This window comes from Moschus berezovskii, chromosome 17 (genome assembly GCF_049115385.1).
Source record: "Moschus berezovskii isolate FMDL1 chromosome 17, NW_MosBer_1.0, whole genome shotgun sequence".
NCBI classification, from domain to species: Eukaryota; Metazoa; Chordata; class Mammalia; order Artiodactyla; family Moschidae; genus Moschus; species Moschus berezovskii.
This window is the reverse complement of record NC_142476.1, coordinates 37,131,909-37,150,461: the sequence shown is the minus strand read 5'-3', so window position 1 is coordinate 37,150,461 and position 18,553 is coordinate 37,131,909. Positions and strand designations below refer to the sequence as shown.

General features: G+C 38.9%; 1 protein-coding gene across 2 annotated transcripts in view; it reads left to right on the top strand.

Moving 5' to 3' along the window:
- KLHL20 (kelch like family member 20) overlaps positions 1–17,604 on the top strand; it is a 55,761-nt gene extending 38,157 nt beyond the window's left edge. The window contains exons 7-12 of one of the 2 annotated variants that reach the window (XM_055419223.2): positions 4,338–4,521; positions 5,348–5,491; positions 8,956–9,089; positions 9,688–9,896; positions 13,520–13,626; positions 16,036–17,604. In XM_055419223.2, the coding sequence (XP_055275198.1) occupies positions 4,338–4,521; positions 5,348–5,491; positions 8,956–9,089; positions 9,688–9,896; positions 13,520–13,626; positions 16,036–16,120 (863 nt within the window). In that variant the 3' untranslated portion in view covers positions 16,121–17,604. The remainder of the gene's footprint in view (positions 1–4,337; positions 4,522–5,347; positions 5,492–8,955; positions 9,090–9,687; positions 9,897–13,519; positions 13,627–16,035) is intronic. The other variant, XM_055419222.2, reaches the window with a different exon arrangement.
- Positions 17,605–18,553: the final 949 nt, after the last annotated feature.

Below are 18,553 nucleotides of genomic sequence, written 5' to 3'. Positions count from 1 at the left end.
TTCGAGTTTATATACCCTTTCTGTGTTTCCTGTCTAGAGAAGATCCTTCAGCATTTGTTGAAGAGCTGGTTTGGTGATGCTGAATTCTCTCAGCTTTTTACTTGTCTGTAAAGCTTTTGATTTCTCCTTCATATTTGAATGAGATCCTTGCTGGGTACAGTAATCTGGGCTGTAGGTTATTTTTTTTCCTCACTTTAAGTATGTCTTGCCATTCCCTCCTGGCCTGAAGAGTTTCTGTTGAAAGATCAGCTGTTATCCTTATGGGAATCCCCTTGTGTGTTATTTGCTGCTTTTCCCGTGCTGCTTTTAATATTTGTTCTTTGTGTTTGATCTTTGTTAATTTGATTAATATGTGTCTTGGAGTATTTCGCCTTGGGTTTATCCTGTTAGGGACTCGCTGGGTTTCTTGGACTTGGGTGATTATTTCTTTCCCCATTTTAGGGAAGTTTTCAACTATTATCTCCTCAAGTATTCTCTCATGGTCTTTCTTTTTGTCTTCTTCTTCTGGGACTCCTATGATTCAAATGTTGGAGTGTTTAACATTGTCCCTGAGGTCTCTAATATTGTCCTCATTTCTTTTAATTCGTTTTTCTTTTTTCCTCTCTGTTTCATTTATTTCTACAATTCTGTCTTCTAGCTCGCTTATCCTGTCTTCTGCCTCTGTTATTCTACTGTTTGTTCCCTCCAGAGTGTTTCTGATCTCATCTATTGCATTATTCATTGTATATTGACTCTTTTTTATTTCCTCTAAGTCCTTATTAAACCTTTCTTCCATCTTCTCAATCCTTTTCTCCAGGTTATTTATCTGTAACTCCATTTTGCTTTCAAGATTTTGAATCATTTTCACCATCAAAATTTGAAATTCTTTATCAGGTAGATTCCCTAAATCTTCCTCTTTTGTTTGTGTTGGTGGGCATTTCTCTTGTTCCTTTACTTGCTGGGTATTTCTCTGCCTCTTCATCTTGCTTATATTGCTTTGCTTGGGGTGGCCTTTCCCTCTTCTGGCAGTTTGTGGAGTTCTCTTTATTATGTAGTTTCCTCCCTGTGTGTGGGGTTGGATGGGTGACTTGTCGAGGTTCCCTGGTTAGGGAAGCTTGTGTCAGTGTTCTGGTGGGTGGAGGTGGATTTCTTCTCTCTGGAGTGCAATGTAGTGTCCAGTAATGAGTTATGAGATGTCAGTGGGTTTGGAGTGACTTTGGGCAGCCTGTATATTGAAACTCAGGGCTATTTTCCTGTGTTGCTGGAGAATTTGCATGGTATGTCTTGCTCTGGAACTTGTTGACCCTTGGGTGGTGCTTGGTTTTAGTGTAGGTATGGAAGTGTTTGATGAGCTCCTATCGATTAATGTTCCCGTCAGGAGTTCTCTGCTATTCTCAGGATTCGTGCTTAAGCCTCTTGCCTCTGGTTTTTGGTCTTATTCTTGGAGTAGTCTCTAGACTTCTCTATCTGTCATTTCCAAGGTGGTTCCCTCTATTTTAGCTTCTGTTTGCTGGTCTCTTCAGTGTCTAATTTCCACCCTGATACTAGGGGGCGGGCGGACACTTTTTAAGGCTCAGTTGTTTGGTCCTGTTCTGGGAAGGGAGGAACGCTGCAGACAAATATCTCTGGCATCTATGGGGAGTGCTTGCAGTATCTCGGCCACACTGGGTTTGCCCCCGCTCATAGCGCATGTGCTGTCCCAGTCTACACTGCACAGGCTCTAGGTTGCTCTGCCGGGAACTGTCCAAGGCCGGCGCTGGGTTGTATGCACTTCCCAGGTCTGAGCGTCTCAAGTTCAGTTTCCCGGGTTCTCCACAAAGGCACAGACTTGGTTGGGCCTGCGTTTTGTGCCTTCCCCGGTCCAAGCAGCTCAGGTGACCAGGTGTTTGGCGAGCGCGGCCGCTGCAACTTATTGCCTCCCCAGTCCCTGCCACTCGGTTTTCTGGGTATACAACCGGCACACCTTCTCAGGCAGATATCGACCGGCCCGAGCCCAAGAAGTCTTGATTAGCAACAAGCCTGCCTGCAGTTTGTATTGGATGCCTTTCTGGGGCCGCAGTTGCCCTCTCCGGCTCTGGCTGACCTCCCTGCCTGTCTCAGTGGGGGATGGGGGGTGGGCCGACCGCAGCTGGCTCGCTCTGCTCAGCCCTTTATTCTGTGAGCGGGGCTGGCGGAGTCTTAGGTTAGAGCTTTCCGCCTTTTCGTGGGGAAGCTATCGCAGTCTGCTTTGCTATCCCCAGTTCTCTCAGATTGTTCTCGTGGCATTCATGCCCAGTCCTCTCTCTAAGCAGTTCAGCTGGCTCCTCCCTGCCCAGCCCCCGCTTGCTAATGGCGTATGCAGGCGTCTGCGCTGCTTCTCCGCTGGGAGTTACTGTTTGGCGGATAATCTGTGGGTTTTAATTATTTCTTTCTTTTTCCTTCCGGTTATGTGGCCCTCTGAGGCTCGCCACAGACTAGCCAGTGAGAGTGTTTCCTCGTGTTTGGAAACTTCTCTCTTTTTAAAGCCTCCCTTCCTGAGACGGAGCTCCGTCCTTACCTCTTTTGTCTCTCTTTTTATCTTGTATGTTTTTTCCTACCTCCTTTCGAAGACAATGGGCTGCTTTTCTGGGTGCCTGATGTCCTCTGCCAGCATTCAGAAGTTGTTTTGTGGACTTTACTCTGCGTTCAGATGTTCTTTTGATGAATTTGTCGGGGAGAGAGTGGTCTCACCATCCTCTTCCTCCGCCATCTTGTTCCTTCCCCCCTAAGGTAACACTTTTTGACCAAATCTGTCTTTGAAGGAATTTTTTTTGGAGTCAACATCTCACACATATAAAACTATATGTCCCCTTTTAAGCAATATTTTTCCTTAAGTACATCACTTAACACAAATTGATAACTCTCACAGCAGGAACTATGCATACACTTTATCTTGATAAATACCATGTGCATGTATGTGTGCTCAGTCACTCAGTCGTGTCCAACTCTGTGCAACCTTATGGATAGTACCCCATCAGGCTCCTCTGTCCTTGGAATTTTCCAGGCAAGAATCCTGGAATGGGTTGCCATTTCCTCCAAGGGATCTTCCATACCCAGGGATCGAACCCCACATCTCCTACATTGGCAGGCGGATTCTTTACCCCGAGCCACCTGGGATCCCCCAAGTACAGTGTGCTTGACTTCTAATAATAACTTAGTTCAGTCCCAGTTATTGCAATCACCTGCTGCTTTGGAAATTATAATTCACATAAAATTGCCATGAGGCAGTGGAATTGAACAGCTCTTTCCTTTTCTTGTTTGCCCAGGTCACAAGAAAGGTTTAAATTTGATTTCTTAAAGGCCTATCTTTTTTTCCCTTTAGTATCAAAGAACACAGTTTATGAAGTGATATTAACTTCATTTGCAGCCATGAAATCCAATAAAAAGCTGGTTTCAATGGCTTTCATTATAAAATTGTGCCTGAGTTTTAATAATTAGACTGATTTATTTGTCTCAAGTGCTTATAACCCTCACATTTGCAGCCAAATTTTATGTTAGAAGTGAAGGTGCTTTCTCTGATATTGAAACCCCAGGCATATATCCCAGAACAGAATTCAAACTGAAGCAAACTGATATATACAAAACTTACTGTAACTTAGTTGAATACTTAGTATTAGTTGAATATCCTAATTTAAATGAAACCATAATAAAATAAAATGTATACAGCATACTGAGATTTTAAATAAGGAAGTGAGTTTTCAAATCCAGCAGAAGATGGTTAGAGACATTCTCATTTTATTCTGGCTCAGGAAGTTATTGAGACCTCCACCATTAGTTTTCAAATGTTTTTGAGGTTAAGTTATCTTTAGACCTCACCCTCTATGCTCCAGAATCTAGCTCTTATCTTAGATTGAAATAGAGATGATTTTAAAGAATAACAAATTAAAATTTTCTGCTATAATTAGTTTTGGGTTTTTTTGAGGGAGCACTCAGAGATTTACTGAACTCAGTTTGAACTTTTATTCTGAGTATTACTTATGAAAAATGTAATTTATTGAAAATGTTTTCTGATCTTAAATGTCATGTTGGATATTGTAGAATTCAATACATACCAGATAAACAGAAAGCAAAACATTTTGAAATATGTCATAAGAATTTCTGTATTATTTTTAGTAACAAGACAGTCTATAAAGAGGTCATGAGTAGATAAGCCGAAGATCCCTCCCCAAAAAGAATAAGATTATGGTAATCCCAGTGGAATAAGCAGAAATCATAATTTATGTTTTAACTTGCTTCTAAAGGCATCTGGCAAGTCCAAGCATTAGGGCTATTTAATGGTTAGCAGTGAGTGATATGCTTTAGGACAGATATTCTCCTGACCATTTCTGTTACTTCCCCAGTTGGTGGTTGGTGCAGTGGAGATGCCATTTCTAGTGTTGAACGATATGATCCACAGACTAATGAATGGCGAATGGTAGCTTCAATGAGCAAAAGGCGATGTGGAGTTGGAGTCAGTGTTCTTGATGACTTGTTATATGCAGTAGGAGGCCATGATGGATCCTCTTATCTCAATAGTGTTGAAAGGTAAGGTAAATTTGATTTTTTTTCTCTACTATCCATATTGTTTTGTTTGAGATACTAATTAGAAACTGATGTAACTTGTTGCTTTAGTTTTGTGTCTGTGGCACTAGTTGGCAGCCTAGACCACTTACTATGACATCTTAGAAGTCCTTTATGATCTGACCGCCACCTATTTTTCCAGTGTCTTCCTCAGCACACCACTATTTCTTAAACACTCTAGTGCAGACTCACCAAATTGCTTGCAGTTCCTGGACATGCTGTCCCCTTTTTTCCTTTTTGCCTGTATGTTTGCATGCCGTTCTTTCTTCCCTGGAATATCTCTTAAAGATTCAAAGGTTACTTATTATATAAAGCCTTCTCCGGCACCATGCAGACTAGTTAATTACTCAGTCCTCTGATCTTTCACAAGTATTTTGAATATACTTGTACGTGTCACATTGGCTATAATTGTTAAAATATCTTCTCCCATATCTATCACAATGCCTGGCACACTGGAAACATACAGTAATTGATTTTTTAATAACTTCTAGCTTCTTGTCACGTACCCTTTTTCATTCAGCCGTGTTCTTGACACTTATGAAATACATACATGAAACCTTTCAGTGTATCAAGATCTAGAGATACAGATTCTGTAGTTGAAAAGAAAAATAATGTGAACGTCAGAAGAATCAGTGCCATAGAAGTTTAAAAAAACACACACTTAAAAACAAATTGAATTAAATAGGGTGGAAATGATTAAATATTAACTATATCATATGTCACTGCATTTATAAGCTTAGCCAAATTTTCTTTGTGTAATACAGACCCTGTCTTGATGTGTTCTCTGCAGGTACGACCCCAAAACAAACCAATGGAGCAGTGATGTGGCTCCTACAAGCACCTGCAGGACAAGTGTTGGTGTGGCTGTGCTTGGAGGCTTTCTCTATGCTGTGGGTGGCCAGGATGGCGTGTCTTGCCTCAACATTGTTGAAAGGTGATTTTTTTTAACTCATTTTAAGTTTTGTTAAAAAAGAATATAGAGGGCTTTTTAAAAGGAATAATTTAGAACACTAGAAATTCACTATCCAGTAGATTTCCCATGAGATGTAAGGAAAAGGTTTTCAGTTAACCTTATAGTCTAGGAAGATATAACCCAGTTTTTAAATTTATATGTTATACTGGCTGAGCCTAAATTGAAATGTTGGACTCATATTTTAAATTACATTTTATGTATGATATCAAGCATACCACTTTTGAAATCTGTTCTGATTTTTCCCCCCAGTATTTAGAATGACTTTCCTCAGAGTTCCTTCAGAAAAATGATTAATTCTTGGTGCAGCATATATCTTATAAGGACTGTAAAGTATGTTGTATATAGATTCTCATTAATTCTTGAAGTATACTTAGGGAAATATTGGTGGGCTGCCTTGATTTACTTTATACTTTTACAGATCAGTGAATTTTGGTGAAATAGATTCTATTCTTAATTTCTTGCTCCATCATTTATTTGTCATTCTGTCTTAGAGATTAGGTCTTGGAATCTCATGCATTTAATTACTGGCAAGAGCATACTATACTTCATCCCCTCTTTTTTTTTTTTAATTTATTTATTTTAGTTGGAGGCTAATTACTTTACAATATTGTACTGGTTTTTGCCATCCATTGACATGAATCAGACATGGGTGTACATGTGTTCCCCATCCTGAACCTCCCTCCCACCTCCCTCCCCATCCCATCCGTCAGGGTCATCCCAGTGCTGTGGCCCTGAGCACCCTGCCTCATGCATCGAACCTGGACTGCCGATCTATTTCACATATGGTAATATATATGTTTCAATGCTATTCTCTCAAATCATCCCACCCTCACTTTCTCCCACAGAGTCCAAAAGTCTATTATTTACATCTGTGTCTCTTTTGCTGTCTCGCATATAGGGTCATTGTTACCACCTTTCTAAATTCCATATATTTGTGTTAGTATACTGTATTGGTGTTTTTCTTTCTGCCTTACTTCACTCTCTATAATAGGCTCCAGTTTCTTCCACCTCACTAGAACTGATTCAAATGTATTCTTTTTAATGGCTGAGTAATATTCCATTGTGTATATGTACCACAGCTTTCTTATCCATTCGTCTGCTGATGGACATCTAGGTTGCTTGCTTGTCCTGGTTATTATAACAGTGCTGCGATGAACATTGGGGTACACGTGTCTCTTTCAATTCTGGTTTCCTTGGTGTGTATGCCCAGCAATGGGATCTATTTCCAGTTTTTTAAGGAATCTCCACACTGTTCTCCATAGTGGCTGTACTAGTTTGCATTCCCACCAACAGTGTAAGAGGGTTCCCTTTTCTCCACACCATCTCCAGCATTTATTGTTTGTAGATTTTTGGATAGCAGCCATTCTGACCAGCGTGAGACTTCATCCTCTCTTCTTAAAAAGTTTTGAAATAGCATCTACTAATAGTGTTATCATAATTAAGTAGATGAGTTTAACTCTGTCTTAGAGATAAAGTTACAGGTAACTCTTGAAAGCAATGCCAGTTCCCTTTTATGTCCGTCAGGACACTTATTTCTCCACTTTCAAAACTCTATGCAAGGGGATTCTGGGAAGATAGTTGATTTATAATGTTGTGTTAGGTTCAAGTGTACAGCAAAGTGAATCTGTTATACATATACATATATCCACTCTTTTTTAGATTCTTTTCCCATCTAGGGCATTACAGAGTATTGAGTAGAGTTCCCTGTGCTATACAGTAGGTCCTTATTAATTATCTATTTTATATATAATAGTCTGTATATGTCAATCCAGTCTTCCAGTTTATCCCTCCCCTGCTCTTACCCCCTGGTTATCATAAGTTCATTTTCTATATCTGTAACTCTGTTTATGTTTTGTAGATAAGTTCATTTGTAGCCCCTTTTTTAGATTCCACATATAGACGATATCATATGAAGTTTGTCTGTTTCTGACTTCTCTCAGTATGACAATCTCTAGGTCCATCCATGTTGCTGCAAATGGCATTATTCATTCTTTTTTATGTCTGAGTAATATTCCTTTGTATATATGTACCACATCTTCTTTATCCATTCCTGTTGATGGACATTTAGGTTGCTTCCATGCCCTGGCTATTGTAAAGTAGTACTGCAATGAACACTAGGGTGCATGTGAGTTTTTGAATTATGATTTTCTCTGGATATATTCTCAGGAGGGGGATTGCTGGATCATAAGGTAGCTCTATTTTTAGTTTTCTGAGGAACTCCCATGTTATTCTCCATAGTGGCCATACCAGTTTATATTCCAACCAACAGTGTTGGAGGGTTCCCTTTCCTCCACATCCTCTCCAGCATTTATTGTTTGTAGATTTTTTGATCATGTCCATTATGACTGGTGTGAGGTGGTACTTCATTGTACTTTTGATTTGCACTTCTTTAATAATTACAGATATTATCATGTGCTTTTTAACCCATCTGTATGTCTTCTTTGGAGAAATGTCTGTTTAGATCTTCTGCCCATTTTTTGATTGGTTTTCTTTCTTTTTTAACTGAGCTGCAGGGAGCTGTTTGTATATTTTGGAGATTAATCCCTTGTCAGTTGCTTCATTTTCAAATATTTTCCCCCATTCTGAGGGTTGTCTTTCCATTTTGTTTATGGTTTCCTTTGCTGTACAAAAGCTTTTGAGTTTTAAGTTTAGGTCTCATTTGTTGATTTTTGTTTTTATTTTCATTACTCTAGGAGGTGGATCATAAAAAGATCTTGCTGCAATTTATATCAGAGAGTGTTCTGCCTATGTTTTCCTGTAAGAGTTTTATAGTATCTGGTTTTACATTTAGGTCTTTCATCCATTTTATTTTGGGGTATGGTGTTAGGTTGTGTTCGAATTTCCTTCTTTTACATGTAGTTGTTCAAGTTTTCTCAGTACCACTTATTGAAGAGACTTCCTTGTGAGGCCCTTCCTAAATTCCTGATTCATGGAAACATATGGTTAGTGTGTAAAGTCACTGAGTTTGGGGCGGTTTGTTACACAGTGGTAGTTAACTGGAGCACTGGTACTATTACCTCAGGAACTCAGGAGCTGCTTCTCAGAGCTGTGACTAAAACTTCCAACAAGGCTTAGCTTTGGAAGTGCCAGAAAAAGTCTAGAAACTGAAATTAACTGACAGCCAGAATGAAGGGCCATTGCTAAGACAATATTGACAGGGTTGGCAAACAAACAGAAAGTGTCTAGTGTTTCCTTTTGGCAAAATCTAGTAGAGAGCCACCTTAGCAAAGGAGAAATATAGTTTTCGGATTTCTAGCTACAGCATCATAAGTCAGAATACTAATAACAATGGAAAATGTTAGATAATCACTGTACACTGGACCATAGCAAATCTACTAACATATCTTTAGTATGATTTCATACCTTATGGAAACAGCTTCACTTAACAAAAATGTGCATGCAGTCTCTGGTTTCTCTTATTGCAGGTATGATCCAAAGGAGAACAAGTGGACTCGGGTGGCTTCTATGAGTACCAGAAGACTAGGCGTAGCTGTGGCTGTGTTAGGAGGGTTCTTGTATGCTGTAGGTGGCTCTGATGGGACATCTCCACTCAACACAGGTTAGTCCCTTCCAAAGTCAGTCTGGTTCCCCCAAATCAACACATTTTTCTTAGGAGAGTCCCCTCACAAAAAGTATAAGAAGTCCATGTTATCCTATAATTTATTAAGAAAATTATTTTTCCACTAGGAGGGTACAACTTATAGCTCTTCATCAGGTCTTCTGTGGCCATAGTCTACTGGAATATTTCCAAAGTATTTCTTTCTCCCTTCATTTCACAAGTTACTGGGAATTTATAGCATTTATATAATGCTATATGAATTAACATTATATAAATGCTAGAGAGAGAAACTTATTACTATAAACCATTTTATAGCTATCCTCTCATTTAAACATAGAAAGAGACGCCGCAAGTCACCTAGCTTAGAACTAGGTACTTTGACTCCAATGTCCATTCCACCAGCCATACCTAAAAGAAATCAGTCCCTGGTGAGACTATAGTGGTATTGTCCAAAGGTAGATGAGTCTTTCTCAAAAGCAAAAATCAGACTCCTTATTGAAAAACAACATGTTATCAAAAAGCGGAGTAGCTATGAAGAAAACTAGAGATGGGAGGAAATGATTAAAGAGTCACTTACTGGTTTTTCTTTTCCCTGCAGTGGAGCGTTATAATCCTCAGGAAAACAGATGGCACACCATAGCCCCTATGGGGACCCGAAGGAAACACCTAGGCTGTGCAGTGTATCAGGATATGATCTATGCCGTAGGAGGCAGAGATGACACTACAGAGCTTAGCAGTGCTGAGAGATACAACCCCAGAACTAACCAGTGGTCTCCGGTGGTGGCTATGACATCCCGCCGTAGTGGAGTAAGTGCCTGGCTACTTGAAACTGAAAAGCAAGCACCAAAAGAGGGAGGGCTGTGCAGAAGAAGTCTGATCTTGTATTAAAATTGTATAAAATATTGTATTAAAATATAATACAATGGGACACAGAGGGGATGCACTCTGTATGCAGAACAACCCCTATTACTTTTGTACTGGAAAAAAAATGTTAATTTCTTTTGATTACTGTTATCCCAAGAAGATACATAACTTATATCCAATCATATCTTTACTTAGAGAATTCCTTTTTATGATTTATTTTTATTGAAGTATAGTTGATTTACATTGTTTATTTCTGCTGTATAGCAAAGTATATTAGTTATATTCTTAATACTCTTTTCCATTATGGTTTATCCCAGACTACTGAATATAGTTCCCTGTGCTATACAGTAGGACCTCGTGATTTATCCATTCTATATGTAATAATTTGCATCTTATGTTTTATCTTATAATCAGTTGCTTCTTTGAAAGGCATCTCCTTGTCTTATCTATTGCGTTACCTAATTTTACTCAGTTCAATGACATCTATCAGATATATGGGTTCATCTATACCTAATGAAGCTAAATATTCCTACCTAGTGTTTCTAGGTGTTATTCTAAGTAGTTGACATACCAGCTAAATGTTTAGGCAGAAACACATCTGGCCCCACCACCAGTCTACACAGACTGACTGGTTTGAGTCCATCCCATCTATAGTGCAGACGACCTGTGTCGTGGCCTAGACCACGAACAATGACCTGTGACTACAAGAAACTTGCAGGTTGGAGTGTAGAAGTTATCCATCCTAGGAGATTTGACTCAGGGTGAAATTTAACCAATAAACCATTGATCCCATCAGGAGCCCATGAATGTAGGATAACAAGTGGGATAACCCAGCTTTAGCTAACAATTTCATAATCTGATAAAAGGGAGTGAATTCTGGTTTGCAGAGATCTGAGAACACCACCAGTGGGCATCAGCTAGTCAAAGCATTCACATGCCTGTGGCTCTTTATTAGTGTCAACAGCAGCTTCTTTGTCATGTTCCTATTGTTTTCACTACTACATTGTGTTGATTATATATCCACTCATTTAGCCAATATTTATCAAGTGTTTCCCTGGTGGCTCAGACGGTAAAGAGTCTGCCTACAGTGCGGGAGGCCCAGGTTCTAATCCCTGGGTCAGGAAGATCTCCTGGAGAAGGAAATGGCAACCCACTCCAGTATTCTTGCCTGGAAAATACCAGGACAGAGGAGCCTGGTAGAGTACAGCCCATGGGGTCGCAAAGAGTTGGACACAACTGAGCGACTTCACGTTTCTTTATCAGGTGTTTACTATATGTTGGAAAAGGTCAATTTTCATTCCATCCCAAAGAAAGGCAGTGCCAAAGAATGTTCAGACTACTGCACAATTAATTGCACTCATCTCACACACTAGTAAAGTAATGCTCAGAATTCTCCAAGCTAGGTTTCAATAGTACGTGAACCGTGAACTTCCAGATGTTCAAGCTGGATTTAGAAAAGGCAGAGGAACCAGAGAGATCAAATTGCCAGGATCTGTTGGATCATAGAAAAAGCAAGAGAATTCCAGAAAAAAATCTACTTCTGCTTCATTGACCGTGTGGATCACAACAAACTGTGGAAAATTCTTCAAGAGATGGGAGTACCAGACCACCTTATCTGCCTCCTGTGAAACCTGTATGCAGGTCAAGAAGCAATAGGTAGAACCGGACATGGAACAACAGACTAGTTCAAACTTGGGAAAGGAGTACATCAAGTTTGTATATTGTCACCCTGCTTATTTAACTTATATGCAGAGTATATCATGCGAAATGCTGGGCTGGATGATGTACAAGCTGGAATCAAGATTTCGAGGAGAAATATCAATAACCTGAATTATGCAGATGACATCACTCTTATGGCAGAAAGCAAAGAGGAACTTAGGAGCTTCTTGAAGAAGGTGAAAGAGGAGAGTGAAAAAGCTGGCTTAAAACTCAACATTCAAAAAACAATGATCATGGCATCTGGTCTCATCACTTCATGGCAGATAGATGGGGAAACAATGGAAACAGTGACAGACTTTATTTTCTTGGGCTCCAAAATCACTGCAGATGGTGACTGCAGCCATGAAAGTAAAAGTTGCTTGCTCCTTGGAAAAAAAGCTATGACCAACCTAGACAGCATATTAAAAAGCAGAGACATTACTTTGCCAACAAAGGTCCATCTAGTCAAGGCTGTGGTTTTTCCAGTGGTCATGTATGGATGTGAGAGTTGGACTGTGAAGAAAGCTGAGCACTGAAGAATTGATGCTTTTGAACTGTGGTGTTGGAGAAGACTCTTGAGAGTCCCTTGGACTGCAAGGAGATCCAACCAGTCCATCTTAGAGGAGATCAATCTGAATATTCATTGGAAGGACGGATGCTGAAACTGAAGCTGCAGTACTTTGGCTACCTGATGTAAAAGCTGACCCTGATGCTGGAAAAGATTGAAGGCTGGAGGAGAAGGGGATGACAGAGGATGAGATGGTTGGATGGCATCACTGACTCGATGGACATGAGTTTGAGCAAGCTGTAGGAGTTGGTGATGGACAGGGAAGCCTGGCATACTGCAGTCCATGGGGTGATAAAGAGCCTGACATAATTCAGTGACTGAACTGATGTTCTGGGAAAGCAAAAATGAGTATGACTTGATTCCTGTCCTCAAAGGGTTCCCAATTTAGTAAAGGAAATTGAAGTGTTTACAGCTAACTAGGGTTTCCCTGGTGGCTCAGCAGTAAACAATCTGTCTGCAATGCAGGAGACATACGTTTGATCCCTGGGTTGGGAAGATTCCCTGGGTAAGGAAATGGCAACCCACTCCGGTATTCTTGGCTGGGAAATCCCAAGGGGAGAGGAGCCTGGAGGACCACAGTCCATAAGGTCACAAAAGAGTCAGGCACAACTTACCGACTAAACAACATAGAAGACAAATCCTCTAACAGCGGAATGTGCGTTATAGGAGAACATGGGAGAGTATGCTTAACACTTTTGGAACAGTGAAGAGACTTACCAGAGTAAGTTACATGTAAAGTACCATGAAAGAAGAGTAAGATTTTCTAGATGAAGGAAAGAAAATATCAGGGGACAACACATGCAAAAGTATGGAGGCATTTAAAAAGTATTATTTTCTGGGACTAGCAACTAACCTGATATTAATGCAACATAGATTACATTAGAAAGTGAGGTTTAAAGGAAGGCAAGTATGGATTTCTGAAGGTCCTGACATAATAAGGACTTTAAACTTATCTTTTAAAAGAGAATTTTATTGACAATTTAGGTAGTGGATCAGAACAGGCAAATACTAAAAGAACTGAAGAGCAGTTTGGAGGTTCTTGCTCACTCCCAGTGAATGTTTTACCTAACATTCAAGAAATAAATATTTTCAACTCTGTGTAAATATTCTAGTTGGGTATATAATTTTATAGTTCTCATAAATAACTTTTGTGATCACTTTTTTCCTTCTGTGTTCAAGTAAACTAGAATGTAAGGCCATAAAGACTTATCTTTTATTAAAGAGATTTATCTAGAAACCAGTCTAAATTTCATAGTGATTCTCTAGTTTCTTCAGCAGCCACTGTATTTTGGTCCCGTAGGTTGGCCTGGCAGTAGTGAATGGACAGCTTATGGCTGTAGGAGGTTTTGATGGCACAACATACTTGAAGACCATTGAAGTTTTTGATCCTGATGCCAATACATGGAGGTAACTTTTAAGCTATGTTGCAAATCACCTCACTGCTGACCTGAAAATCATGGGCTTGAGATAATAGTCTATGACCATCAAAATCAGGATGGTCAGTACATTGAATTACCTCTGGCAGTATGTTAAAAAGGACTCAAAGTTACCCATATTCGATGGCTTATTTTGACCTCATTGCTCTAAAGGGGCTGATATCATATAAAATCCCTCTCTTTGGTAACTGTCCAGTTTTTAAATTAGAGATAGCAAAGACAGAAAAAAAACAATCGCCCTGCTAGCCACACCCTGTTCAGCTCAGGAAACTAAGGCACTGAGAAATAAAATGACCTGCCTAAGCAAGTTAGTGATCATTAGAATTAGAACCTGGACCTTTGTCTCCCAATCTGTCATTGCAGTTTTTATGCCCAGGGAAAACAAATTGCAGTTACTCTTAAAAAATATTTTATTTTAAAACTGATATTTTTCCTTGAGTTTTAAATATACTTAAATATGTTATTATTCTGTTTTAAAGTCTGGCAAATATTAACAGTCACTTTTAAAGAGGCTACATCTTAGGAGAGTTTAACTAAGCTAAACTATATTTATAGGTCTAACTTTACTTTCGGAGAAGGCAATGGCAAGGCACTCCAGTACTCTTGCCTAGAAAATCCCATGGATGGAGGAGCCTGGTAGGCTGCAGTCCGTGGGGTCGCTAAGGGTCGGACACGACTGAGCGACTTCACTTTCACATGTTGGAGAAGGAAATGGCAACCCACTCCAGTGTTCTTGCCTGGAGAATCCCAGGGACGGGGGAGCCTGGTGGGCTTCCGTCTATGGGGTCACACAGAGTCGGACACGAATGAAGTTGACTTAGTAGCAGCAACTTTACTTTGCTTTTAAATCGTCAGTTGTCTTAACAAATCCTTCCCAACTACTTAAGTAGTTCTTACAAATTCACATCATCGGGTGACTCTTGAATTTATTTTAAATATTCAAAAATGTTTACAAATTTAGCAAAATTCTCTTAAACCTTTCAACTTAAAATCTGAAGTCTAAATCTTTGCTCAGTCATGCAGTTTTTCTTCATTCACAAAGCTAATCTGATAGATGCTCTAATATTCCAAAGTCTCTTAAAACACTACAAGAACTTAAAAGGTCTAATATATAATTAATTCTCAAATTTAATATAAAACATTAGGAGTATGGGTTTGAGGTACTTTATACTAATATCTGTTCTACATACAAGCTTTTCTAAGAAAATAGTTTTACCTTCCAAGCATTTGTAGGTTTCTTTCTCAGTAAGTTGGACTTACTTGCCTAAACAAGTCTGTATAACCATCTCAGCAGTTGAGGTTGTACATTAACCACAGATAACAGTCTGGACTTGAGATCTGAGGCAGCAGAGGTTCTGAAAGACTTTTCTCATGACCATGCAAGATAAGCTGATGTCTTCACTATTCCAGAAGGGACAATATTGGAAGTCCATTCCTGCTGCATTCTAAGTATTTCTAATTGTGAACTTGTAACTACCCACCCATATTTTTTTCATTAGTTTATAAGAGTCAACTCATAAGTTTGCTGGGTTCTTTCATCCCTGGGAAAACCACTTTGACAGATACCTGAATGATATTCTTTGGATTATGCATCTCTCTTATGCTCTGCAGGGCTCAGTGGTCACAATACTAAAGTCAGACTTATAACATTGTAGCACGCTTTGCTTCTACCTCCCATTTTCACAACCTCCTTCATGAAGTAAAGGTTTACTGAGTGTTCTAGACCTTAGGGATACAAAAGTAAACAAAACAGTAAGCATAATTTGGGAAGACAGCCAAATTTATTTGTCATTTTCTGACCATGATCCTATGTAAGGACTTGTTTCTCAGCAACTTTTACTAATATATGTTTGTAGTATTTGACCAAGTAATAGTCATGAAATTCTTAAGGACCAACTGTTGAGGGATTATCAAGTTTTCTATTAATCATATCCAGTTTTGTTTCTTAAAGCTTTGAGAAGACTTCTAAGAGTCCATACAGAACAAAAGGATAAAAATAACTTAACTGAAGCTTAGGCAAAAGGAAAATGTAGGGGGGGAAATATTATAGCCAGGGTCAAAATTAGCCACAAAAATATAGAATATGTGATTCTGCATAATTGTTATTAAGTCAGTCTAGATGTAAAGTTATAAAGTTATAAGGCAAAAAGTGTATATGGCACTTCTCTTAAAATAGTATTCTGTAAGCCAGAGAATTTAGTCAGTGTCTGAAATAATTCTGCTACTTTCCAGTGCTCAGTTCCAGTCCTAATCTTTGGAAGAGATGTACAAAGCTAAAAATATTAGTTGTGATAGACAAAGAAATGTGTTTTACTAACATTTATGTTATGGAAGAAACAATGCTTTTTTCAATTGGAAATCTCTGTTTCTTTCTTTGCAGGTTGTACGGTGGGATGAATTACCGTCGGCTTGGGGGTGGCGTAGGAGTTATAAAAATGACACATTGTGAATCCCATATATGGTGAACACATAGAAGACGGTCATGTATATCTTCCTCTGTATTCTGGAGCGCTTTGACTTTGGAGCTTTGTACAGCTCTAGAAAACACTAAACAAATCTTATTCTTTGCCGGTGCCTCAACATGTGGAAATACAAATACAGTGAAAGTACTTAACCTGCAAGATGCCACCTTTGCACAATAATTTTCGGTTCTGTGCAGAAAAAATATTTATTTTCGGTTTTAATTTATCATGGGATTTTTATTGTTGGGGGGTGGTTTTTTGTTTCTGTTTTTGGATTTAGCCTTCCTCCCATCAAAAGAAAAAAAAGACAGAAAAAAATTTTTCAAGCAGTAAAACCTTATTTTTAAGATCCTAAGTTTGAAACCACCAATAAGGGAAGAGGGCTATATGTGATCTAGTTGTCAGTTCTAAGCACTCCATCCACAAGACTCCACTACTTACAGAGACTTACCAGTGACAAAGATAGGAATACAAAATGTACTAGTTAGCCATCATTCTTGCACTAAGCACCAGAAGACTTGAAAAAATCTAAAAAACAAAAGAAACATCTCATTTAACTAGAATAATTCAAAAGGAATATTAAATCGATAAAACCAGGATTCAGATACCAAAGTTTTCATCAGTGGAAGCTTACATCTTGTTTCCTTTCATATAAAACTTGTTTGCCGCTATATTTAAAGTCTTTTTTTCAAATAGTTTCATTGAGTTTCTGCTAGATCTAAAGCTCTGCTCAGTGCGTCTACAAAACAGTGTACGATTCTCTTATACTGTCTTGAGAATCCCCCGGTAGAATCATGTGCAACTCTCCAAGAGTTTTTGCTCAAAAACATTACTAACTGAAGCAACTTTCCTTTCTATTTCTTATTGCTACTAAGGACCAGCAGGGAGAAATGTCCTCTCCCCAGCAGTGAATACTGTTATGCAATTTACACTTGATGCTCAGGCCTGCTGAAGCTGAGGCTTACCTGTAATCATAGCCTTCAAGGGGATGAATTCTTCAGTTCGTCTAATAGTACGCTAACGAGTGTAAAGTCACTTGAGGCATTTTATTAACAAAATCTTCGTTCTTTTATAAAAACTATATCATTATCCTCATACTATAAAGCCACTGTTACTACTACTCTCAAATTGCACTTTCTGGTAAAAAGCTAACATTTTTAAGGAAAAAAAGATACATATTACAGTGGTTTTAAGTTTTTTTGTTATTGTGTTCATAGATCAGTTTTTTTCAATGTATTTTGCAGGAAAATCTTTGAATAAGACTTTAACCACAACCAAAAGGAATAATCTTTTTCTCCCTCCCTTCACTACAGAAATGTTTGGCAACATTTGTGTTTACATTTAAAGATCATTTGCACCTTTACAAGGAAAAATATAAGTATTTGGTAAATAATTGTTTACATGTATCATTTATGCTTTTTTCTAGCATGTATAACTTTTTAAAATAAAGGTAGTACTTACCATAAAAATTTCTGGTCAATGCTTTTTAATGCCTGTATCTTTACTAGTTAATTTAGATTTTTCTGTTTCTATATCATTTATATTTTCTATATGTAAAGTTATAAGTACTTTCAACCAGAAGGAATAAAGGGATTGACAGCTAGAATTATTAATTTTTATTATATATTTTATATAACAGTTCAGTTCAGTCGCTCAGTTGTGTCCGACTCTCCGCAACCCCATGAATCACAGCACGCCAGGCCTCCCTGTCCATCACCAACTCCCAGAGTTCACTCAAACTCATGTCCACAGAGTCGGTGATGCCATCCAGCCATCTCATTCTCGGTCCTCCCTTTCTCCTCCTGCCCCCAACCTTTCCCAGCATCAGAGTCTTTTCCAGTGAGTCAACCCGTCGCATGAGGTGGCCAAAGTATTGGAGCTTCAGCTTTAGCATCAGTCCTTCCAATGAACACCAAGGATTGATCTCCTTTAGAATGGACTGGTTGGATCTCCTTGCAGTCCAAGGGACTCTCGAGTCTTCTCCAGCACCACAGTTCAGAAGCATCAATTTCTTCGGTGATCAGCTTTCTTCACAGTCCAACTCTCACATCCATACATGACCACGGGAAAAGCCATAGCCTTGACTAGACAGACATTGGTTGACAAAGTAATGTCTCTGCTTTTTAATATACTATCAAGGTTGGTCATAACTTTCCTTCCAAGGAGCAAGCGTCTTTTAATTTCATGGCTGCAATCAGCATCCACAGTGATTTTTGAGCCCAAAAAAATAAAGTCTGACACTGTTTCCACTGTTTTTCCATCTATTTCCCATGAAGTGATGGGACCAGATGCCATGATCTTTGTTTTCTGAATGTTGAGCTTCAAGCCAACCTTTTCACTCTCCTCTTTCACTTTCATCAAGAGGCTTTTGAGTTCCTCTTCACTTTCTGCCATAAGGGTGGTGTCATCTGCATATCTGAGGTTATTGATATTTCT